We start from the raw sequence: 26,331 nt of genomic DNA, 5'->3' as shown, positions 1-26,331 counted from the left end.
CAGTGTTTCTATTACATCATAACAAAAAATAATATTCAGTTTTCCACAAAATGGTAAGCTTAAGAAACAAAAACAAAATATCCATCTGTAAATCTGGTAGCTTACAAAACATCACTGGTTTCTTGTTTCCTCAAAAGTGAAGCTGATTTCAACAATTATTGTTGTCACACACACACACACACACACATATATAAATGTAAACATTATTTGAGCCAAATTATCACATACACCATCACAGACTTGCTGAAAAGACATCACTGGCGAAATATAGATTTCCAGACCAGTTATGTACTCACAAAAACCCAGCACACATACACAATGCCAACTCACAACCCCTTATATGACACAGCCATGTGCAGATCAAAACAACTATCAAAATTGTTTTATGTGGTAGACGGGTGGTTAGTGTTGGACTTTCAATCTGAGGGTCTGAAGTTCAAATCGCGGTAACGGCACCTGGTGGGTAAAGGGTGGAGATTTTTCCGATCTTCCAGGTCAACATATGTGCAGACCGAACCCCCTTCGTGTGTATATGCGAGCAGAAGATCAAATACGCACGTTAAAGATCCTGTAATCCATGTCAGCGTTTGGTGGGTTATGGAAACAAGAACATACCCAGCATGTACACCCCCGAAAACGGAGTACGGCTGCCTACATGGTGGGGTAAAAACGGTCATACACGTAAAATCCCACTCTTGTAATATGCGAGTGAACGTGGGAGTTGCAGCCCACGAACGAAGAAGTTCTTTGTGGTAAACATGACTTGACAACTATCAAAGGACTGTGCTTGCTCCTGAAAGTATACACCTCTTTAGTATCCATCTTTTCCGTCTTTTGACATTTCTTAGTATCTATCTCTTTTGTCCTTTGATAGTTTTGGTATCCATCTTATCCGACTTTTGACAATTTTTAGTATCCATCTTTTGATAATTTTTAGTATCCATCTCTTTTGTCCTGTGACAATTTCTTGTATCATTCTTTTCACTCTTTTGACAATTGTTAGTATCCATCTCTTTATCAATAACAAGAAGCATCTCTTCTTTTTTGACAATTTTCCCAGGCAATTATTAATAGACCAATTTCGCCTTTATCTCTGTGAGACAGAGAGAGGCACAGAGAGAGAGAGAGTGTCTGTGTGTCTGTGTGTGTGCCTGCACAGAATCAGTTAAGAGTCAAACCGCCTTCCCATGAGTGAAAGCTCAATTCCGAGCTTGTCCTTGGAAGGGGAAATAATCCAGGCCACACAAACCATAAACCCGGTCTCCAATTATGGCCCTGTCAAAAAAAAAAAAAAAAAAAACCCAAACAGTCATACTTTCCAGCTCCCCACCCCCCATCCCTGTCTCCCACCCCTCCCACAGCCAGATCCAATCAAATCATGTTGTTTACTCCCAAGCTGTGCACACAGGGGCCCTTTCAGGGATGATTGCTGAACAGTTCTTAAAAACTGGTTGAAAGGAACACCAGATAATGAAAAATCAAATGTCAGAGCTATTCTGAAAGGAGATGATCATCAGAGAGAGAAGTTTTAATCAGTGTCTAATGGGACCCAGATTGTGTAATTCTGTTCTTAAAAACACATCAACAACCCAACAACACTAGTGTAATAGTTTGCGACACATACACATACCCAAACACACACACAAACTACACATGTACAAACTTTTTCAATCCTGAGAGTGGAAAACTAAATGTTTCCAACTATTTTGTGAATCTTTCACTTTTAAGCGGTATGAGCTGTGTGAAAATCTGACCAGATTTTTATTTTATTTTATTTTATTTTTTTAAATTAATTTTCAAAATATTAATCAATAAACAAAAATAGCAACATCGACACATTCATTTCTGGGTTGTTGTTTTCAAGACAAGAAAAAAGATAATTATTGTGAATGGAAAGACAAACAGGAGGGTGAGGACTGAGCTGAGATCACATTTACTCTGATTAAAACATACACATTCATATATACATAAACATATATATATATATATATCTAACTAATGTGCTGAATCTTTCCTAGCTTATAAGCTAAACTTAATGCCAATATTGCTTTAAACATCTTCCAATATGCACTTGTTCATGTGGAACATGTTCTCATTGTCTTTCATCTTTTTATTTTCGTTTACAGCGTTTCTTTTGCTTTCATCACTTTTTAGGGCGAGGCCTGGATGTGAAACAGCATGAACATTATAATTTTATCACCCTTGTTAATGACGAATTCGTCCTCTCACACATTACACGTGACGATGACTGACAACAGATTACAGTGCTGACACTGTCAGTGAAAAATGGCTATGATGCTACTGACAAATCTTTTCCCCGTCACCATTTCTGTCGACAGCAGATTCTTGGAAACAATTTCCATGCATTAGTTGTGTAACTCTGCAGGTTTTGTAAGCATTTTTTCGACGGGCGGAATAGCCGAGTGGTTAAATCGTTGGACTGTCAATCTGAGGGTCCCGGGTTCGAATCATGGTGACGGCGCCTGGTGGGTAAAGGGTGGAGATTTTTTCGATCTCCCAGGTCAACATATGTGCAGACCTGCTAGTACCCCCTTCGTGTGTATATGCAAGGAGAAGATCAAATATGCACGTTAAAGATCCTGTAATCCATGTCAGCGTTCGGTGGGTTATGGAAACAAGAATATACCCAGCATGCACACCCCTGAAAACGGAGTATGGCTGCCTACATGGTGGGGTAAAAACGGTTATACACGGAAAAAGCCCACTCATGTGCATATGAGTGAACGCAGAAGAAGAAGAAGCAAGCATTTTTTCCACAATGAATTTTTTTTAAAAATTGGTTTCTTTTATGTAACCTTTATTTTTAACAGAATACATTGTAAACAACCTCGTAACCATCCAGTATGTTGTGAACACCCGCCCCTCCATTTCAGGTAAAAACTGCACAGAAATGAAATACCTTGCAAGTGCCCAAGTCCCCAATTTGAAAAAGAAATCATGAAACAATGATAATGCATTCTGCGAACAGGTAAAAAGCTGCACAGGATTAAAATACCTTGAAAATGCCAATCCTCTACTTTGAAAAAAGAAATGAAGTAATGAGATTGCATTTCGCTATTTGGGAACATGCTGCTTTTACAAAGCTGTAATCCATCCCTGGTTTCAGTGCCACCTGGTCAGTTTCAGGGTGGAGAATTTTGCACCAGGAAATTCTTCTTATCTCCTGGGTCAACATGTGTGCAGACCTGCCTGTGCCTGAACCTCCTTCGTGTGTATATACACACATGCAGGAGATCAAATATGTACGTTAAAGATCCTGTAATTCACGTCGGCACCCAACGAGTTATGGAAATAAGAACATACCCAACATCTACCCACCCCCACCCCAACCCCTTCCCCCTGCCTCCCTGAAAGCAGAGTTATGTTTGCCTACATGTTATGTGGAGTGATGGCCTAGAGGTAATGCGTCCGACTAGGAAGCGAGAAAATCTGAGCGCGCTGGTTCTAATCACGGCTCAGCCGCTGATATTTTCTCCCCCTCCACTAGACCTTGAGTGGTGGTCTGGGCGCTTGTCATTCGGATGAGACGATAAACCGAGGTCCCGTGTGCAGCATGCACTTCGCGCACGTAAAAGAACCCATGGCAACAAAAGGGTTGTTCCTGGCAAAATTCTGGAGAAAAATCCACTTCGATAGGAAAAAACAATTAAAACTGCACGCAGGAAAAAATTTTTTTAAATGGGTGGCGCTGTAGTGTAGCGACGCGCTCTCCCTGGGGAGAGCAGCCCAAATTTCACACAGAGAAATCTGTTGTGATAAAAAGCAATACAAATACAAAACAAATACAAATGTTGGGGTAAAAATGGTCATAAGCATAAACACCCACTCATACATGAGTACAGTGGAAAGTGTGAGTGCACCCATGTATGCAGAAGAACTGAACATGACTATAATCTGTGATCTGTCTAAAATCATCAGTCACAACTCCACTCTTCCACAAAAAAACATCAACACAACATGTGTGACCAAACAAAAAACAACCCAAACAAACAAAAAATCTCCTCACATATGATGGAACTGTCCGTAAGTGACTGGCCTCTTTCAATCAATTATCCTCCAATCTTAAACAAAACAAAAACATACATAACATTTTTAGTACAAACAGTGAAAAACCAACAAAAAAGCAACATTTTGAACCTTTCAAACAAACAAACAAAAAAAAAAGGCCAGTCAAAAAGCAAAAACATTCTACAATAGAAAATTAATGTAATAGATACAATGCAAAATAAAAAAATCAATGTAATAGGTACAATGCAAAACAAAAATCAATGTAATAGATACAATGCAAAATAAACACCCAGAAAAGGCGACATGGGCATATTTGAAAACGAAACAAACAAAAAAGTCCAGCTATGATGATGAGACAACAACAAGAAAAAGGCAAGCACTAATGAAGATACAGACACAAAAAACTAAAACAAAACGAGTCTAGCTGTGATGATGACAGACAGCCAAACAAAATAGCCAAGCCATGATACTGGTGACAGCCAAACAAAGAAAACAAAACAAAACAAAAAACACCCAAAACTTCAGAACAGGCACCACTGAACACCACTGAAGTGACTCAGCAGCAGTGCAGGGTCTCCTCTGGTGTGTGGCCTCCTGGCGACCAACATCGATGGCTCCCTGTGGACTGCTGACGCTGGGACTGCGACGGACGAACCCGGGTGTGGCCGTGTATGGGGAATCTAAATGAGTGGCGTGGCAGTAATGCCACTGAAACGGTGCAGATGATGGGGCAGCAAAAAAAACAAAAACACACACAAAAAAAACCCCACCCAAAACGGCGGCCAGCCCATCCATTTCTGTCCCCTCCACCCCTACTTCATGAAAGAGGCCATCAGCTCGATGGGCAGGGGGAAGATGATGGTGGAGTTCTTCTCGGCGGAGATGGAGTTGAGGGTCTGCAGGTAGCGGAGCTGCAGGGCAGTGGGGGACTCGCTGATGATCTCGGAGGCCTCCTTCAGTGCAATGGACGCCTTCTGCTCTCCCTCCGCCGCTATCACCTGCACAGCACGGAAATAGGACGTGTGATCACCTGTACAGCACGGAAATAGGACGTGTGATCACCTGCACAGCACGGAAATAGGACATGTGATCACCTGTACAGCACGGAAATAGGATGTGTGATGTGTTATGTGAGTGCTATCACCTGTACAGCACGGAAATAGGTGTGATGTGTTGTGTGAGTGCTATCACCTGTACAGCACGGAAATAGGATGTGTGATGTGTTATGTGAGTGCTATCACCTGTACAGCACGGAAATAGGTGTGATCTGTTGTGTGAGTGCTATCACCTGTACAGCACGGAAATAGGTGTGATCTGTTGTGTGAGTGCTATCACCTGCACAGCACGGAAATAGGTGTGATGTGTTGTGTGAGTGCTATCACCTGCACAGCACAGAAATAGGTGTGATGTGTTGTGTGAGTGCTATCACCTGTACAGCACAGAAATAGGTGTGATGTGTTGTGTGAGTGCTATCACCTGCACAGCACAGAAATAGGTGTGATGTGTTGTGTGAGTGCTATCACCTGTACAGCACAGAAATAGGTGTGATGTGTTGTGTGAGTGCTATCACCTGTACAGCACAGAAATAGGTGTGATGTGTTGTGTGAGTGCTATCACCTGTACAGCACAGAAATAGGTGTGATGTGTTGTGTGAGTGCTATCACCTGTACAGCACAGAAATAGGTGTGATGTGTGAGCGCTATCGCCTGCACAGCACAGAAATAGGACATGTAATGTGTTGTGTGAGCGCTATCACCTGTACAACACAGTAATAGGATGTGTGATCACCTGTACAGCAAGTTTCAGTTTCAGTAGCTCAAGGAGGCGTCACTGTGTTCGGACAAATCCATATACGTTACACCACATCTGCCAAGCAGATGCCTGACCAGCAGCATAACCTAATGCGCTTTGTCAGGCCTTGAGAGAAAAAAAAAAGGGTGAATAAATAATAGATAAATACATTTAAAAAAGAACTACTACTACTAATAATATATATAAGGCGCAAAGACTTGATGAAGTCAACTATAAGCATACATAAATAAATAAATAAATAATTATTTTATTTAAAAAAAAAAAAAAAGTAGTAACAGAAACAGGATGTGTGATCACCTGCACACTCACACGCACACATGCACAGACACAGACACGCCCACACAAACACACACACCAAACACATGCCCACACACACCAAACACACGCCCACACACACACCTTAGCTCTGGCCTCCCTGGCGGCCTCAGCCTCAGCGGCCATGGCCCTCTGCAGCTGGATGGGCAGACGGACGTCCTTACTGCACACACAGCGTAAAACGTCAATCAGTTCCCACTTTAAGAGTCCTTCATTCACCATAATTTTTCTATGCTGCTTAATCAATCAAATCTCCACACATACCCCCCTCAGTGCAGCAGTACTCACAACCCTCATCCCTTAGTGCAGCAGTACTCACAACCCTCACCTCTCAGTGCAGCAGTACTCGCAACCCCGTACTCACAACCCCCACCTCTTTGTGCAGCAGTACCCACAACCCCATACTCACAACCCTCACCCCTCAGTGCAGCAGTATTGCCAACCCTCACCCGTTGGTGCAGCAGTACTCACAAGACTCACCCCTCAGTGAAGTGGTATCCACTTCCCTCACCACTAAGTGCAGCAGTACCCTCAACCCTCACCCCTCGGTGCAGTTGTACCCTCAACCTTCAAACCCTCAGTGCAGCAGTACCCTCAACCCTCATTGCAACAGTACTAACTACCACCCTCAACCCCAGGTGCAGCAGAACACACAACTGTCACCCCTCGGTGCAGCAGTACTCACAACACCCCCCCCCCCCCTCCTGCCCCTCCCCCCAGTGCAGCAGTACTCACATCTCCACACGCTCAACCTTGATTCCCCAGCGGTCTGTGGCTTCATCGAGAGCTGTCTGCAATTGATGACAGGTGTAGGGTTAACAACACTGTGTGTCCATACAGCTTCTTTTTCTTTTTGTCTTCTCTCTCTTTTCTTTTCCTGCCTGTCTTGTCTGTCTGTCTCTCACAGGCTGCGGTCTCTCTCATTTACAGTTATGTTCACATCCTAAGTCTTTTTTTTTGGGGGGGGGGGTTGTCTTATCTTCTGTCTAGCTGTCTATGTCTCTCACGTTCAATTGTTTGTGAATATCACAAAGAATGTGTCTTGTGTATCCTTTCTGTGTGTCAGTTGTTTACAAGTTCTATGTTAACATGCGTCGTTTCGATCTTCTCTCTTCATTCTGTCTGTCTTGTCTTTCTCACTTACACACACACACAAACAAACATTCACACACACACACACATTCACACACACACACATGATCAAATATGCATATAAACATAACAACAACATCCATATCCTTAAACAGACACACTCAACAGATTCATATCAACAACAACTCTCTCCACGATGTCTGTCTATCCATGAGACAGAAAAGACACACATGTAAATAAGCACATACACAACACCGTTCATTCTCAAACAAGACATATGCGATCAATTCACACAATAGATTTATGCAAAGAACCTATTCCAATGAAATTATGCAATTTCTATCAGTGGTGACCACATATAAGAACAAAAGGCATATAATAGGACATGTTTAAATGGGTTACACACACACACACACACACATATTATATATATATATATATATATAACATTCTATTCTTAAAGAGACACACATTATTGATTCACACAATTTCTCTCAAAATGATCAAGAACGGGGGTGATGCAATTATAAACAATCAAATCATTGAAAACAATGGGTTGTATTACAAAAAGAGAGACATATATGTGTGTGTGTGTGTATGTTAGTCAGCTGTCTCCGAGTATAACCATCAGAACAGCAGAGGAGGCAACTGCTGTCCCAACTATCATAATGATATACATATATTTTGTGTGTGTAATGTGTGTATAACAACAACATTCATTCTCAAATAGACACATGCAATTTCTCCTAACCACCACCACCGTGTCCATACCTGCATGGACTCACTGATCTGGTCACGGTCAGAGAGAATCTCCCCCAGGTTCTTGGTGCCCAGCACGTTGCGCAGCGTGGTCTGTGCCAGCAGCTGGGTGGAGTGGGCAGCGTTGGCCACATTGGCCACGGAGATGGTGGGGTTGTAGATGCGGTAGTACACCACCGCGTCCACCGACACCGTCACGCTGTCGCGCGTCAACACCTGGGGGTTGGGGGGTAGAGGAGGTAAAGACATCCTAATAATAATAATAATGTACATTCATATAGCACCCTTTCTCTCCAGGAGCTCAGGGTGCTTTACATGAAAGAAAATATTACAAATTACTTATCATTCATCACCACTCTTTCTCAAAACCCCTCCCTCACCCACTCTCCCTCTCCCACTCTTCATGCATCCAAAAATGAGCTGACATGGATGGTGTCAGAGAAGAAGGAAGCTGAGAGTGCTTATAGATAGATTTTTTTTAAAAATGAGTTTTTAGTGATGAGCGAAAAGCAGAGATAGAATCAGATGCACAGATATGATGAGGAAGGTTGTTCCAGATGTGAGGAGCAGCAAATAGGAAAGAACGTTCACCACAGGTTCTCGTATTGACATGAGGACGTTTGAAAAGACAGTCAGAGGAAGAGTTAAGATTTCTTGGAGTGTAAACACGGGGAATGTCAAAAAGATGGGTAGGTTCTGCAGAATGGAAAGCAGAATAGCAGAGACACGCAACTTTGTATTTAATTCTCGCTTCAATGGAGAGCCAATGTTGAGTGCAGAGGTGGGGATACAAGTGATCAGTATGAAGTACTATGAGATTCAGACATGCAGCAGTATTTTTTACTGTGAACTGTTTCATATATATAATTCTATATGTAAACTATCTTATGTTGTTGGTTTTTTTTATGAAAACTGTTTCATGTTGTTTGTTTTTTTAATGTAAACTGTTTCATGTATGTTCTTTAATATAAACTGTTCTGTGTATATTTTTTGTGTAAACTGTTTTTATGTTTATCATTTAATGTGTTTTTTTTTATGTGTATATATCTCGTTCTACCTTCGCATTCTCACAACCTTTCATCCGAAAATGAGAATAATTATTCATACAAAATATAGATTTTTTTTTTTTTTTTTTACATTCAGATAAGATGTGATCATTTTGTTGAATGCATAAACTTCTCCACATGTTCACACACACACACACACACACACACACTGACCTCCTGAGGTGGAATGTCAAAGGTCACTGTTCTCAGGTCAATCTTGGTGTAGTCCTCAATGCAGGGCAGTACAAAAAAGATACCTGCAGCACACACATCACACCCCTTCTTTTTGATGATCATGACTTTTGTTTCTCAAAAAAAAAAGCATCAGTGCGTTCAGACAAATCCACATACACTACACAGTGGAGTGATGGCCTAGAGGTAACGCGTCCGCCTAGGAAGCGAGAGGATCTGAGCGCGCTGGTTCTACTCACGGCTCAGCCGCTGATATTTTCTCCCCCTCCACTAGACCTGGAGTGGTGGTCTGGACGCTAGTTATTCGGATGAGACGATAAACCGAGGTCCCGTGTGCAGCATGCACTTAGCGCACGTAAAAGAACCCACGGCAACAAAAGGGTTGTTCCTGGCAAAATTCTGGAGAAAAATCCACTTCAATAGGAAAAACAAATAAAACTGCACGCAGGAAAAATACAAAAAAATGGGTGGTGCTGTAGTGTAGCGACGCGCTCTCCCTGGGGAGAGCAGCCCAAATTTCACACAGAGAAATCTGTTGTGATAAAAAGAAATACAAATACAAACAAATACATATCCACTAGGCAGGTGCCGGACCAGCTGTACAACTTAACACACTAGTCAGACCTTGAGTGCATACATATCGGTCATCTGTTATCATCTCCACTCTGCGCAAACCCAGATTCAAACACTCCACTGTCGGCCGCCGTTCCTTCTCGGTCTCTGGACCTTTCATTTGGAATGAACTTCCTCTTCCGCTTCATCAGGTCTCCACACTCCGCTTTTTCAAGTCTGGCCTTAAAAACCCACCTCTTTCCAAGATAACCTCCCTCCCCTGCCTTTCCTTTGTCTTAAGTTTCTCAAGTTTAGAGTTATACATGAGTGTGAATGACTGGTGTGAAAGCGCTTTGATTTGGCTCTGCACAAGATTCAAAGCTATATAAATACTTAGTAGTTGTAGTAGTAATATATATATATATATACACACACACATATATTTGTGTACTAATCAATGTAGATTTCTACCACAGAATTACACAGTAGTCAGGCCTAGAGTGCATGCTTATGATCTATTTATTTATCTATCTATTATTTATTTGTATTACACATATTTGTGTACCTATCAGAGTGGATTTCTACTATAGAATCTGCATGAGGACAACACTTTTGTCGCCATGGGTTCTTTTTCAGTGCAACAAGTGCGTGATGCTCAATTTATCGTCTTATCTGAATGACATGGTGCAGGTGATGGTGCAGATCAAATGACAGTGGGAAATCATGGCACCGACATGGTGCAGATGTAGCGGCAGAAAAGAAAGCCAACTAAAAAAAGAAAGGAAAAAGATCAGTCTCATTATCCATTCTACTCCTCCCTCTCAGAGATTTTGCTCAAACTCATCTGTTTCATTCCATGTTCTAGGACACCCGCTTTCCTACTAACCTTCATATTACACTCACAATGACACTCTATACTACAACAGACTATGTTCATCAACTCAAAACGATATTTGTATAATTCAAATTTTTAAATAATTATTAATCATGCCAAAAAGCTTTGCTTCGAATAAAGATCATGCAAGGAAAATAATAGTTGAGTGTGATCAATGACTGGAAATCCACACTGCTGTGAAAGATCTGACAGAACGAGAGCTTTACCCCAGACCTCTGAGTCTTGGTGAACACAGACCAGCATGGCCTGACTTATAAAACACTAGTACTTCCGACGGGCGGAATAGGCGAGTGGTTAAATCGTTGGACTGTCAATCTGAGGGTCCCGGGTTCGAATCACGGTGACGGCGCCTAGTGGGTAAAGGGTGGAGATTTTTACGATCTCCCAGGTCAACACGTGCAGACCTGCTAGTGCCTGAACCCCCTTCGTGTGTACATGCAAGCAGAAGATCAAATACGCACGTTAAAGATCCTGTAATCCATGTCAGCATTCAGTGGGTTATGGAAACAAGAACATACCCAGCATGCACAGCCCCGAAAACGGAGTATGGCTGCCTACATGGTGGGGTAAAAACGGTCATACACGTAAAAGCCCACTCATGTGCATATGAGTGAACGCAGAAGAAGAAGAAGAACTAGTACTTCTTTCTGTGTCTTCTTCAGTGGTGTCATTGATACTGCTAAACAACAGACATGCAATCCCAAGGGAGAGGGGCCCAAATGAAGAATGGTGACTGACCTGTAAGCTCTGTCTTATCACACTGAGGTGACAGCCCTTCACTGACATCGTGACCTGTAAGCTCTGTCTTATCACACTGAGGTGACAGCCCTTCACTGACATCCTGACCTGTAAGCTCTTTCTTATCTCAGTTGACAGCCCTTCACTGATAAACTGACATGTAAGCTTTGTCTTATGACACTGAGGTGACAGCCCTTCACTGACGTCCTGACCTGTAAGCTTTGTCTTATCTCATTGAAGTGACAGCCCTTCACTGACATCCTGACCTGTAAGCTCTGTCTTACCTCAGAGAGGTGACAGTCCTTCACTGACATCCTGACCTGTAAGCTCTGTCTTACCTCAGAGAGGTGACAGCCCTTCACTGACATCCTGACCTATAAGCTCTGTCTTACCTCAGAGAGGTGACAGCCCTTCACTGACATCCTGACCTGTAAGCTCTGTCTTACCTCAGAGAGGTGACAGCCCTTCACTGACATCCTGATCTGTAAGCTCTGTCTTACCTCAGAGAGGTGACAGCCCTTCACTGACATCCTGACCTATAAGCTCTGTCTTACCTCAGTGAGGTGACAGCCCTTCACTGACATCCTGACCTGTAAGCTTTGTCTTATCTCAGTGAGGTGACAGCCCTTCATTGACATCCTGACCTGTAAGCTTTGTCTTATCTCATTGAGGTGACAGCCCTTCACTGACATCCTGACCTGTAAGCTCTGTCTTACCTCAGTGAGGTGACAGCCCCTCACTGATGAGAGTACTCATTAGCAGCAGTAAAGGAGTTAAAAGTTGTACTGAACAGAACAGTGAAACACAGTGACTGTTCTTTTACTCTGTTCTGAATCAAACTGTCAGAACTAACACCAGTAAAAACGTTTGCACTTCTCTCCTGGTTTGCTCGTTAGGGCAGTGAATGTGAACGTTACATAACGTGGAGAATGTAACAGCAGGTTGATGTGCAAGACCGATTCAGAACAAATTAAGCCATGGTGCATGTAACGATTGGCCGATGACAGTGTTTAACCCAGAGTTCCACCTTGATCTCAAAGTAATGCATTTCGTAATTGGTCAAACCCACAAGTTTTATTGCATGGATGCGAAGTAGTTTAGTGGGTCATTGGCTAACTAACTGTGTGTTATTCCTTCTGATTAAGAGTATTAACTCCTCAAAACTCTGACTAAAACCTAGCTCGGGTGCTGAATGGCACAGACGACCGATCCATATCGGATATGGACATTTTGATGACATGAGAGAACTTGCCCTGTGTGGACATAACCTCGCCATTGGATGTTGGTTTGTTTGATCTGAACGAAAAGAAAAAGTGAAACTAAAAGAAAGTGTCCCTTTGACCAATGACCAAAAGCAAGCCTGCAAGAAGTCTCTCACCACTCCCTCACAGATCGTTTGAACAGATTTCCAATTATTCCTCCATTACTCTTTAACTCACTCAGTACAGCCAGTACTCTCTTCTCCTCTACACAGACCCATCGGATGTCCAGTGGGTGTCTCAATGGCCCAACCTTTAGCTTCCGCCGTCAGAATTGTGGTATTGTTTGTCAACATTCACGTCTTCAGTATAAGAGCCTTCCGCTTGCAATATTTTGATGATGGTAATTGGGGTGAAACGCTGTTAACGTCGTCTCTTTCGCCGTTCGTATGGAGAGAGTTAAGTTCAAGCAATTAAAACAACCAGGCCTCCAGCCATTCCTGTATTACACTTTAACCAATTAAAACAACCATCCCAGAGAATGCTGAAAACACAGAATCACATGGCAAATAATGTGGATAATGGAAATACAAATGGGGGAAAAATGATTTTGTTGTTTTTAACGAGGACAGCCGTTCTAAAAGCATTTAACACACCAATATGTCTTAAAATCCAATTATCTCTCTTGCTCAATGTTTGCACAATGAATTAAATGAATAATAGCAGAATGGGTGTACTGATTTAGAGAAATTAGTTTCTTTTCATTCAATGTTAAAAACAGTCATTCTGAAAGCACACAACACACAACGCGAAGGTCACAAAGCAATTATATAAACGTTATGTTTGTCCCATTTCCAGCAATTGTTGTACTTCATTACGAAGGCAATTACTGAATTAGCAAGGTAATTTCTGGGGGTTGGGTGCACTGATGTTGGTTTATCAAAGCTACGCCAATTTTTGCACTGGTTCCTCACTGTTTACCATTTAAACTGGTATAGAAGTATGGTAAATGCAGGATCTTTAACATGCATATCTGATCTTCTGCATGCATATACACACAAAGAAGGTTCAGGCACAAGCAGGTCTGCACATATGTTGACCTGGAAGATAAGAAAAATCTCCACACTTTACCAACCAGGCTCCATTACCGAAATTCGAACCCGGGACCCTTTAGATTGAAAGTCTTTTGACCACTGGGCTACTGCACCCATCGGAAAGTTGCAGTGGTATGATAAATGCTACATGTACCATCAAGGTAAGGCACAGAGGTATGATAAATGCTATATTACCATCAAGGTAAGGTTCAGAGGTATGGTAAATGCTACATGTACCATCAAGGTAGATACCATAGAAGTATAGTAAATGTTACATGTACCATCAGGGTACATCAAGGTAGGTGTTACAGCCTTATCCATGATCAAGTTTACCATGGTAAAAATGCTACAGCCCTGTCTACCATCAAGTTTACCATGGTAAAAATGCTACAGCCCTGTCTACCATCAAGTTAACCATGGTAAAAATGCAACAGCTCTGTCTACTGTCAAGCTTACCATGGTAAAAATGCTACAGCCCCATCTACTATCAAGTTAACCATGGTAAAAATGCTACAGCCCTGTCTACCATCACGTTTACCATGGTAAAAATGCTACAGCCCTGTCTACCATCAAGTTTACCACAGAAAATATGCTACAGCCCTGTCTACCATCAAGTTTACCACAAAAAATATGCTACAGCCTTATCTACCACCAGGTTTACCACAGAAAATATGCTACAGCCCTATATACCATCAGGGTGACCAAACATGTAAAGTCCCTCAGGGAACTGCAGTCCAAACAGGGATTCAGCATTGGCAGGCCTGTTTCCAGTCAGGATATTGATCTCACACACACACACACACACGAACACTAACACACACACACACACATACACTAACGCACACACACTAACACTAACACACACAGAGTCTCTGATTGATGTTAACAACAAAACAAAGAGAACTTGGCGGCGCAAAAGCTCCCTGGACCACTGTGTAAATAAATGCCTCCATCACCAGACAACGAATTATACCAGTACCAACAGTCTGTGTATGTCGGCCAGTGGCAAAAATGCTGCTGCCAAAGTTATCTGTTCAGAAAAGTGCATACCAATGCATCCCATAGCTTGTGCACAATGTACCATGCAACATTCATTTAAAACACTGTCAGCTTACGTTCAGACCTAAAACATGACACAAGGATAAGGGGATTCCCATGTGTCAGCATTTGGAACACAAAACTGAAAACTAGGTTTTATGCTTTAACTATGATGCTCTTATAATACTGAATGGGGGATTACAGATGGTGAATTTGGTGAATGAGAACAATGTGGTTTCAAGAAGTCCAATTAAAGAATGGTGACTAATATCCTGACCTGTAAGTTCTGTCTCATCTCAGTGAGGTGACAGCCCTTCATTGACATCCTGACCTGTAAGCTGTGTCTTACCTCAGTGATGTGACAGCCCTTCACTGACATCCTGACCTGTAAGCTGTCTGATCTCAGTGAGGTGACAGCCCTTCACTTGACACCCTGATCTGTAAGCTCTGTCTTACCTCAGTGAGGTGACAGCCCTTCACTGACATCCTGACCTGTCAGCTCTGTCTAATCTCAGTGAGGTGACAGCCTTTCACTGACATCCTGACCTGTAAGCTCTGTCTTACCTCAGTAAGGTGACATCCCTTCACTGACATCCTGACCTGCAAGCTCTGTCTTACCTCAGTGAGGTCACATCCCTTCACTGACATCCTGACCTGTAAGCTCTGTCTGATCTCAGTGAGGTGACAGCCCTTCACTGACATCCTGACCTGTAAGCTCTGTCTGATATCAGTGAGGTGACAGCCCTTCACTGACATCCTTACCTGTAAGCTCTGATATCAATGAGGTGACAGGCCTTCACTGACATCTTGACCTGTAAGCTCTGTCTTACTCAGTGAGGTGACAGCCCTTCACTGACATCCTAACCTGTAAGCTCTGTCTTACCTCAGTGAGGTGACAGCCCTTCACTGATATCCTGACCTGTAAGCTCTGCCTTACCTCAGTGAGGTGACAGCCCTTCACTGATATCCTGACCTGTAAGCTCTGTCTGATATCAGTGAGGTGACAGCACTTCACTGACATCCTGACCTGTAAGCTCTGTCTTACCTCGGTGAGGTGACAGCCCTTCACTGACATCCTGACCTGTAAGCTCTGTCTTACCTCGGTGAGGTGACAGCCCTTCACTGATATCCTAACCTGTAAGCTCTGTCTTATCTCAGTTGGGTGACAGCCCTTCACTGACATCCTGACCTGTAAGCTCTGTCTTACCTCAGTGAGGTGACAGCCCTTCACTGACATCCTGACCCGTAAGATCTGTCTGATATCAGTGACATCCTGACCTGTGAGCTCTGTCTTATCTCAATCAGGTGACAGCACTTCACTGACAACCATACCATGCCCCAAGCTCTTTCACCAGTCAGGTCTGATCATTCTGTTGACCAAACAAGACGAGACACATGTCCCAGACTGAATGAACCTGACAGCAATAAAGCCAGCTGACCAGTCATTCACTACCTACCTGGTGGACTGTCTGTTAAATGACGACTGTGATGTGTGTGTGTGTGTGTGAAAGGGAGGAGGGGCTGACTTGATACTATGTGTGTCTTTGGGTGTATCACACATCAGTGCGCATGTTCAAATCTGTACCATTTGTATAGAATGAATGTGAAAACTGAAGAGGTGTGACTGACTATCACTGACTGTACTCTCCCATTCAGTTTTTTTTCTGATTTACTCACCAATGGATTCCAAATTAGGGGAATCCCCAGAAGGTAACAGACCCAACAATATGTGTTCCTGCTGAATAGCCAATGTCTAGTTTGACAGAGCTAAAGAACCGAGGCACTGGTAACATTTAAAACCTTACATTTCAACTTTGTTGAAGCAAAACCCCTATCTTCTTCACCCCTACCCCCATCATCATCATCATCATCCTCCCCCTAACCTTCCACCCTCATCTTCCTCCTTCTTCTCCCCCCCTAGCCCCCCCCTCCCCCCACCTTCCTCCTCCTTCCTCCCATCTAACCATCCCATTCCCCTCCTGCCCCAACCCCTCCTCTCACCCTCTATCCCCACCCCCCACCCCCTCACCCCACCGCCCCACCCCCTCACAAATCAATAATCTCTGACTGTAAGTTACTGCCAAACAACAGGGTGCATAGACAGACACAATGGGGAACTGGGAGGAGGGGGGTGGGGGTATAGGACGGGAGGGAGGGAGGGAGAGATAGAAGAGGGGCAAGCAGAGAGAAGGAGAGGGGTGGAAGGGGGGAGATGAGTGAATCGCATTGATTTACAAAGTGCTGGACAGGCCAGTAACTCAGAAACACATGCTGAGAGAGACACAATGAGAGACACTGAGCGAGAGAAAGACACAGACAGACAAACAGACAGACAGAGACATAGAGATACAGCTCTAGACAAAGATAAACATGTGCACACACACACACACACACACACAGATACAGCTCTAGACAAAGACACACACACACACATACACACACACACAGAGATACAGCTCTGTACAAAGATAAACACACACACACAGATACAGCTCTAGAGACAGAAACACACACACACACACACACACACACACACATAGAGATACAGCTCTAGACACTGACACACACACACACACACACACACACACACACACACACACAGAGATACAGCTCTAGACAAAGATAAACACACACACACACACAGATACAGCTCTAGACACTGATAAACACACACACACACACACACACACACACACACACAGATACAGCTCTAGACAAAGATAAACACACACACACACACAAGCAGACAGATAAATATGAAGTGTTGTAAGGTGACAGAGAGAAAGAGAGAGTGTGGTGTGTAGAGGGGGAAGAAGGGGTGGGGAGGTAAGAGAGCTAGTCAGACAGTGAGACTCCATTAGAATTCATTAGTAGCTAATGGGGCCATAGAAATAACACATACACAGACAGAAACACACAGACACACACACACACACACACATACACACACACACTTTACATAACAGGAACAAAATATCTGTGATTCCAAAACACAATCAAATCCTGTTTTGACTAAGACTTGGTGAACATTACTTATCCACCCTCCTTCTGTATCCAGATTATATATCATAAATATCATGTCACTTTTTTTACTGACTCAAAACACATAAGGCAAAGCTCAAAATCTCATTAGCTTTTATTCTTTTTGGAATGACATTGGGTATATTCCAGTTTCAATGTGGAAATCAAATAATAACAAGCAATTTCAATGAAAACACCCCTCAACATAAATTATTCCCTGTGATGAGCCTCTCGCTGTGAATCATGTAGTTACTGACTGCTGGGATCTGCATGACATTAGACACAGACATTACATGGAAGATTTTCAAAAGACTTCGTTTTGTCATGTCCCCCTTGGGCACTGACACACTCCTTCAAAGAAGTGGACATTTTTTAATCAGATCTTAATGTTTTAACTCTCTCCATACAAACGGCGAAAGAGACGACGTTAACAGCGTTTCACCCCAATTATCACCATCAAAATATTGCAAGCGGAAGGCTCTTATATTGAAGAGGTGAATTTTGACAAAGAATACCACAATTCTGACGACGGAAGCTAAAGGTTGGGTCATTGAGACACCCACTGGACATCCGAGGGTTCTGTGTAGAGAAGAGAGGACTGGCCGTACTGAGTGAGTTAAACTCTGGAAGATTCTGAAACTTTTTGAGAGAAAAAACTGAAGCCGTGATTAGTTTATATTGCACTTTTTCTTTTTTTCTTTTTTACCTTGACTTGAAGTAGATGTTAACGTGGTGACAGCCTGGAAATAGCAAGGCTGGACCATGATTTGATTTGATCTGATTGGATGAAAAACAAAACAAAACAAAACAAAAACACCGACCTGGTCCCTTGGCCCCTCCTGACAGCAAACGGCCCAGCCGGAAGATGACCGCTCTCTCATACTCCTGAACCACCTGTCACACCACAAACATCATCATTATCCTACTCCTGATCCACCTGGTACTGCACAAACATCACCATTATCCTACTCCTGATCCACCTGTCACAGCACAAACATCATCATTATCCTACTCCTGATCTACCTGTCATCATTATCCTACTCCTGATCCACCTGTCACAGCACAAACATCATCATTATCCTACTCCTGAACCACCTGTCACAGCACAAACATCATCATTATGCTACTCCTGAACCACCTGTCACAGCACAAACATCACCATTATCCTACTCCTGATCCACCTGTCATCATTATCCTACTCCTGAACCACCTGTCACAGCACAAACATCATCATTATCCTACTCCTGATCCACCTGTCATCATTATCCTACTCCTGATCCACCTGTCACAGCACAAACATCATCATTATCCTACTCCTGATCTACCTGTCATCATTATCCTACTCCTGAACCACCTGTCACAGCACAAACATCATCATTATCCTACTCCTGAACCACCTGTCACAGCACAAACATCATCATTATGCTACTCCTGAACCACCTGTCACAGCACAAACATCATCATTATCCTACTCCTGATCCACCTGTCACAGCACAAACATCATCATTATCCTACTCCTGATCCACCTGTCACAGCACAAACATCATCATTATCCTACTCCTGATCTACCTGTCATCATTATCCTACTCCTGATCCACCTGTCACAGCACAAACATCATCATTATCCTACTCCTGAACCACCTGTCACAGCACAAACATCATCATTATCCTACTCCTGATCCACCTGTCACAGCACAAACATCATCATTATGCTACTCCTGAACCACCTGTCACAGCACAAACATCATCATTATCCTACTCCTGATCCACCTGTCACAGCACAAACATCATCATTATGCTACTCCTGAACCACCTGTCACAGCACAAACATCATCATTATCCTACTCCTGAACCACCTGTCACAGCACAAACATCATCATTATGCTACTCCTGAACCACCTGTCACAGCACAAACATCATCATTATCCTACTCCTGAACCACCTGTCACAGCACAAACATCATTATCCTACTCCTGATCCACCTGTCATCATTATCCTGCTCCTGATGCACCTGTCTCAGCACATACATCATCATTATCCTACTCCTGATCCACCTGATATACACACCTACCATAATACAAACGAAGACACACACCTACCATAATACAAACGAGACACACACCCACTTTAATACAGACAAATACAGAAAACCTATCTTATCACAGACAATCATGGGTGCAGCATACCTAACTTAATCCTATCTTATCACAGACAATCGTGGGTGCAGCACACCTAACTTAACACAAAGACACACACCTAACAGTTTAATACAGATGAATACACACACCTACCTCACACACAAAATAAATACAACAAACCTATCTTAATAGCTAGACGATCGGGGTGCTGCACACCTACCTAAATACAGACGAAGACACACACCTACCTTAATATAGACACACACCTACAACTGAGTACCCAAATACAATCAAAGACACACAACTACCTTAATACAGACGAATACAGCAAACCTATCAATACAGACAAATTCAGCAAATATATCTCAACAGAGAAAATCAGGGGTTCAACACACCTACCTTAATACAAACAAATACACACACCTACCTTAATGCGAAGACACACACCTATCATGATACAAAGACACACATCTACTTTAATACAAATGAAGACACACACCTACCATAATACAAATGAAGACACACACACACACTTTAATACAGATGAATAGATAGTTACCTTAATACAGACTAAGACACACACATACCCTTATAGAGATGAAGACACACACCTACCTTAATACAGATGAATCACACACCTATGTTAATAAAAATGAAGACACACACCTACCCGATACAGACTAATCACACATCTACCTTCATACAAATGAAGACAAACACCTACCTTAATACAGACAAAGGCACACACCTACCAAAGGCAGACACACACCTGCCTTAATAAAGACGAATCACACACCTTCCTTAATACAATCGAAGACAAACACCTACCTTAATACAATCGAAGACAAACACCTACCTTAATACAATCGAAGACACACACTAACCTTCATACAGTTGAAGACACACACCTACCTTAATACAAACGAGGACACATATCCTAGCACCAGCCTTCATACAAATGAAGACTAAACACCTACCTTAATATAAACGAGGACACACACTTACCATAATACAAACGAAGACACACCTACTTTAAAACAGACAAACACACACACCTACTTTAATACAGACGAAGACACACACATACGTTAATACAAAGGCACAGACCTACATGAATACAAATGAAGACACACAACTTCCTAAACACGACGAATACAGCAAACCTGTCTTAATACAGACTATCAGAGGTGCAGGATAACTACCACAATACAAAAGAAGACCAACCTTAATACAAAGACGCACACATACCATAATACAGACGAATATAGCAAACCTATCTTAATACATACAATGAGGGTTGCAGCACAGCTACTTTAATACAAAGATACACAACTGCCTTAACTCTCTCCATACGAACGGCGAAAGAGACGACATTAACAGCGTTTCACCCCAGTTACCATCATCAAAATATTGCAAGAGGAAGCCTCTTATACTGAAGAGGTGAAGGTTGACAAAGAATACCACAATTCTGACGACGGAAGCTAACGGTTGGGTCATTCAGACACGCACTGGACATCCGAAGGGTCTGTGTAGAGGAGAAGAGAGGACTGGCCGTACTGAGTGAGTTAAGTTAATACAAACGAAGACACACACCTGCCTAATTAATACAAATGAAGACACACACCTGCCTATAAACAAAGAAAGACACAAACCTACCAAAATATAGACAAATACAGCAAACCTATCTTAACACAGCCAATCAGGGGTGCAACACACCCACCTTGATACAAATGAAGACACACCATAATACGAACAAAGACACAAGCCTACCTTAACACAAACCAAGACACACACGTACCTTGATACACACGACCAGGGAAAATGGAAAGAAGACAGCCACCAGCAGGTAGGAGAAACAGGTCAGGATGATGGAACAGCACCCACCATCTTGTTCCGAGTCGCTGGCTGCAACACACATGTTTAACCCTTTCAGTGCTGTGAGCATGACAGCTTGTGAAGCCTTCCCTACCTAGGAGGTTTTGGTTCTCAGTTTTACATGGTTTAACTCACTCAGTATGGCCAGTCCTCTTTTCTCCTCTACACAGACCCCTCGGATGTCCAGTGGGTGTCTGAATGACCCAACCTTTAGCTTCCGTCGTCAGAATTGTGGTATTCTTTGTCAACGTTCACCTTTTCAGTATAAGAGCCTTCCGCTTGCAATATTTTGATGATGGTAACTGGAGTGAAACGCTGTTAACGTCGTCTCTTTCGCCGTTCGTATGGAGAGAGTTAAAAACTAAAAAAAAAAAAAAAAAAAGTGACAGTTTGCATTAATCACTCACATGTAAAAAATATAAAACAAATAAATACTGTATTGTTGTATTACTCTTTTCTCATATCAGTAGAAAGGGAAGGGGGGTAGGGGGGTGTTGTGTCAGTGGGAGGGAGAAGCAAGTGCATTTTCTGTTTTATTAAACTTGTCCCCAGGACAACTAAAAATTATCTGGGAATGTTTATCGCTCAATGTGACTTGTTTTGTTTTCCTGTGGTGTTCCAATTTTCTTTCTTTATTATTATCATAAACAACTCACTGTGCTCCATCAATATATATATATATATATATATATAGAGAGAGAGAGAGAGAGAGAGAGAGAGAGTATGAGTGATTTTTCTTCATCTTTGTTCTAACATTAAGTTACTCATCTTTTTTCTTTTCTGTTTTTTTTTTCTTCTTCTTTTTTTCAATATATAACCTTGCGATCAACCTTGAACCAGTTAGTTCCAGGGTCAAACCAGTCTGGTAATATTCTAAAAATGTACAATAAGTCCTGAAAATTTAACAGCATTAAAACTCGGGAACTAGGGAGAAAAATAAAAACTTTTTAAAAAATTTAAAAAAGGGAAAAAAACACAAAAAAACCTTGCTTTGTCAAGGGACTGAACAAACAAGGCCCTTAACCTTTGGTTCAGTTCATTAAGAACCTTTTACAATTGAGATCTTCCACGCTGCATTTGCATGTGAACTTTCATCAAACTCACAAAGTTAGTATAATTCTGTCTGGTGATCTGGCACTCAGTAAAAACTAATCAAAGCAAAGTATAAGTATCAGTATCAGTAGCTCAAGGAGGCGTCACTGTGTTCGGACAAATCCATATACGCTACACCACATCTGCCAAGCAGATGCCTGACCAGCAGCGTAACCCAACGCACTTAGGCCTTGAGAAAATAATAAAAAAATAAAATAAAATAAAATAAATAATAAAAATCAATGAATAAAATAAATAAATATATAAATAACTAAAATAAAATAAAATAAATAAATAAAATAGGATTAAATAAAGATAACAATAAAATAAAATTTTTAAAAAAATCCAAAAAAATATTTTAAAAAAAATTTAATTAAAAAAAAAAATCAAAGCAAAGCAAAACAAAAATCAAAATAAAGCAAACATTCAAATACCCATCCTAAAATCCAACACACACTTGCTTAAAGCCTTATGATAATATAAATCCTGTAGTTCTCATGAAACAGCAGCTCAGGTTTTTGTGTATATACACATCAACTAAACTTGTGACCTTAAAATTGTTTCATGGTCACTTTAAACATTAATTGAGCCTCTGAGATTTGATAACAGTTAGGGCATGTCTTTCGTTGAAGTTGCTGTTGTTTTTTGTTTGTTTCTTCTATCTTATTTTTGTTTTGTGCAATATGTTTAAATGCTAAAACTGTTTTTATGTTCATCTATACTGTTTAGATTTTAAATCTATGGTAAACCTCAAATGGTCAATTTCACTTTCCATTTACAAAGGGGTTTTTGGATTGGTTGGTTTGTTTTTATTGGGGGTGTGGTTTGGTGGTGGTTTGTTTGTTTGTTGGTTGTTTTGATGGTTTTTTTTATAAGACTAACATGCTAAGGTGTCTGATATCGATCGTGCATTTCTAGAATGAAAAAAAAAAGTAAAACCCGTTCATGCGAGCTCAAAGCCTCTCTCTGAACTAACTGGAAAACGACTCGGATGAGCCCTAAACATCAAACGCACACACTCAACTAAACACCTCAACTGGCAAAATTAATGCTGTTTCTCAATCAGGTCAGCAAACTGTGAGCGCAGTGAACCAGCTGCCATCGATCGATACCAGCGTGACAAACGGTCGAAGAAGATCAACGCACACAGAGATGCTCCTTCCCAATTTTTCAGCTTTTTTTTTTTTTCCTTCTCTTTCTTTATCCCATCCCTGTATCTCTCCAATACATGCAGCAAACCAACCATCAACCCTCCCCTGCCACCACCACCCCTATCACTACTTTGACCCCCCCCCCCCCTTCTCCCTCCCCTCTCCTCCCCGGAAACGCGACATCCAGCGTGTTCCTGAAGATCAAAATCTGGATTCAACAACAGATTAACATTTCTTTCACTGTGGTAAACTGATAACATCGACAAATTTCGGATTTAGACTTTATTGGCGTAACAAGAATGCGGGGGTTTTTGTTTTGCTTTGTTTTTGAGTTGTTGTTCCCCCCGCAACGAAATTGTCTGGCACTGTTCTGGCATCAGTAGATGGAGTGAGTGCCAAACTCAAACTCAGTTCGTATCGGAAACCGAAACGAAGTGGAAGATGGGGTGAGGGAAACACCAATAAAAACACCGAATTCAAGGCTGCACCATGTACCAAGGCATCGACTTACCCCCAAACACAACACCCCTCTCTTCGGGTTGTGAGGTTGACGCAGGCCCTCCACTGTTATACTTCTTTTCCATTGACATAACGGGTAGTCTCAGTGACCAGTTCTGGCCTCGGTCGGTGTCGGTTACTAATCAGTGGTCAATGCAGAAGGTGCAGAGCTTTTGGCAATGTAAACATTATCTTGCTTGACACGCTTTCCTCCCTTCGCTTCTCTTCTCTTGGGCAGTGACGTCACGAGGGATGCTCGGCCAATCAGAAAACGTCTTCTGCTGGTTCGCTGGCGCCATGGACAGGGGAAGATGGAGAGAGGGGTGTGGGGGTGACGGAGGTGGGGAGACAGTGGGGATAGGGGGGAAATAGTGATGGTGGAACACAGACAACTCGACGGAGTTGAGGTCTCTGTTTATTTTTGCCATGAACGTGTACGTGCATTATCTGCGCGTGTGTCACGTATCTGAGCATTCGTGATGCTGGGCTAGACGCAATAAAGTCAAGACTGTTGGTTACATTATCGGTTTATATATATATATATATATATATATATATATATATATATATATATATATAATCAGCCTAACATAGTAGGCGCGCGCATGAACATAAGTGAGCATGCGCGGCAACTGAAAGTCTTGGGCTTTTTTAATTACAGCAGTACTGAAATTTGGGTCGACATGGTTGGAGAGGTTGTTCCGGGTATTGTCAGATGATCAACGATAGCCTTAATTTCACAAGGCACACACTGGGCCTCCGGTGCTAGCCTGTATTCCATTCCTTTAGTCAAGTTCTGCTCTGAAATCAGTTAGCAGCCGGGTTCTTTTCAATGTTGCGCTTTTTTTTTTCTCCTCAGGTCTTTTTCTTTTTTTCAGTATAATAATCCAGAAAAGATATGTCAAAGAACGTGGACGACAGTCACCCCCATCCCTCCCCCGCGCCCCCCAGCCCCCACCGCTCCCTTTTTTTTCCAGGCGCAGTGTACTATGTAACTATGTCAGTCTGAATGGGGCGAGGATGGGTTGGATGCACACACACACACACACATTCTTTCTCTCAGTAGTCCCTCGGGCCGCACGCGTACATACACACTGATGATGAGTACACTGACGCACGGTCGTCTTCATCCATGATCACTACTGACAAACATGCTTCAGCAGCTAATGGCGTGTGTTATTATGTGTGCATGCGTTCGAGCTTCCGTGCCGCCACGGTAGAAAGGGACCGGGGCATCCGTGTGTATCTGTGTGCGTGTGTGTGTGTGTGTCAGTGTGTGTGTGTGTGTGTGTGTGTGTGTGTGTAGGCCTGAGAAATGGCGGGGGTGCGGAGTGGTGGGTAGGTATCTATGTTCATGTCGGTCCATGTGGCTGTGTACGCGTTCGCCTGCCAGTGTGCATCAGTGTCAGTTTCTGCATGCGCCGGTCGCTTGTGTGCATCACACTTGTCAGAGTCAGTCCAGTTCCGTGCACGTGCGTCACACTTCACCCTGCGTCAACCCTCTGTGTGTGTGTGTGTGTGTGTAGATGTGTGCGTGTGTGTTAGTGTGTGCGTGTATCGGTGTGTATGAGTGTGTGTGTCAAAATGAAAACTCCGCACGGCGCCGGCAGGGGAGCCGCAGAGTCTGTCAGTCTCCGGCGAAGTTGAGTGTAGAACTCCGGGGCTCGCGGCAGTGCTCGCAGCAGCACATTTTGGAGGGGGTGGGGGTCAAGGGTGGAAGTGGCCTGCCGTGCGCGGCCGCCAACTGACAAGACGGATCGATACCGGCTGTGTCTCTCTTGATCATCTGAAATAT

At 42.6% G+C, this 26,331-nt stretch overlaps 1 protein-coding gene across 1 annotated transcript; it reads right to left on the bottom strand.

Moving 5' to 3' along the window:
• Window positions 1-3,690: 3,690 nt before the first annotated feature.
• LOC143289774 (band 7 protein AGAP004871-like) lies at window positions 3,691-24,730 on the bottom strand. Its single transcript, XM_076598895.1, has 8 exons — window positions 24,550-24,730; window positions 21,719-21,825; window positions 18,604-18,676; window positions 9,228-9,310; window positions 8,020-8,223; window positions 6,892-6,947; window positions 6,241-6,319; window positions 3,691-5,027 (listed from the first exon to the last, which is right to left on the bottom strand). The coding sequence occupies exons 1-8, from the start codon at window positions 24,626-24,628 to the stop codon at window positions 4,842-4,844; spliced, it is 867 nt and encodes a 288-aa protein (XP_076455010.1). The 5' UTR covers window positions 24,629-24,730; the 3' UTR covers window positions 3,691-4,841.
• Window positions 24,731-26,331: the final 1,601 nt, after the last annotated feature.

Source organism: Babylonia areolata, chromosome 14, assembly GCF_041734735.1.
Source record: "Babylonia areolata isolate BAREFJ2019XMU chromosome 14, ASM4173473v1, whole genome shotgun sequence".
Taxonomy (NCBI): Eukaryota; Metazoa; Mollusca; class Gastropoda; order Neogastropoda; family Buccinidae; genus Babylonia; species Babylonia areolata.
Note: the sequence above shows the minus strand (reverse complement) of the source record. Positions and strands in the feature narration are given on the sequence as shown.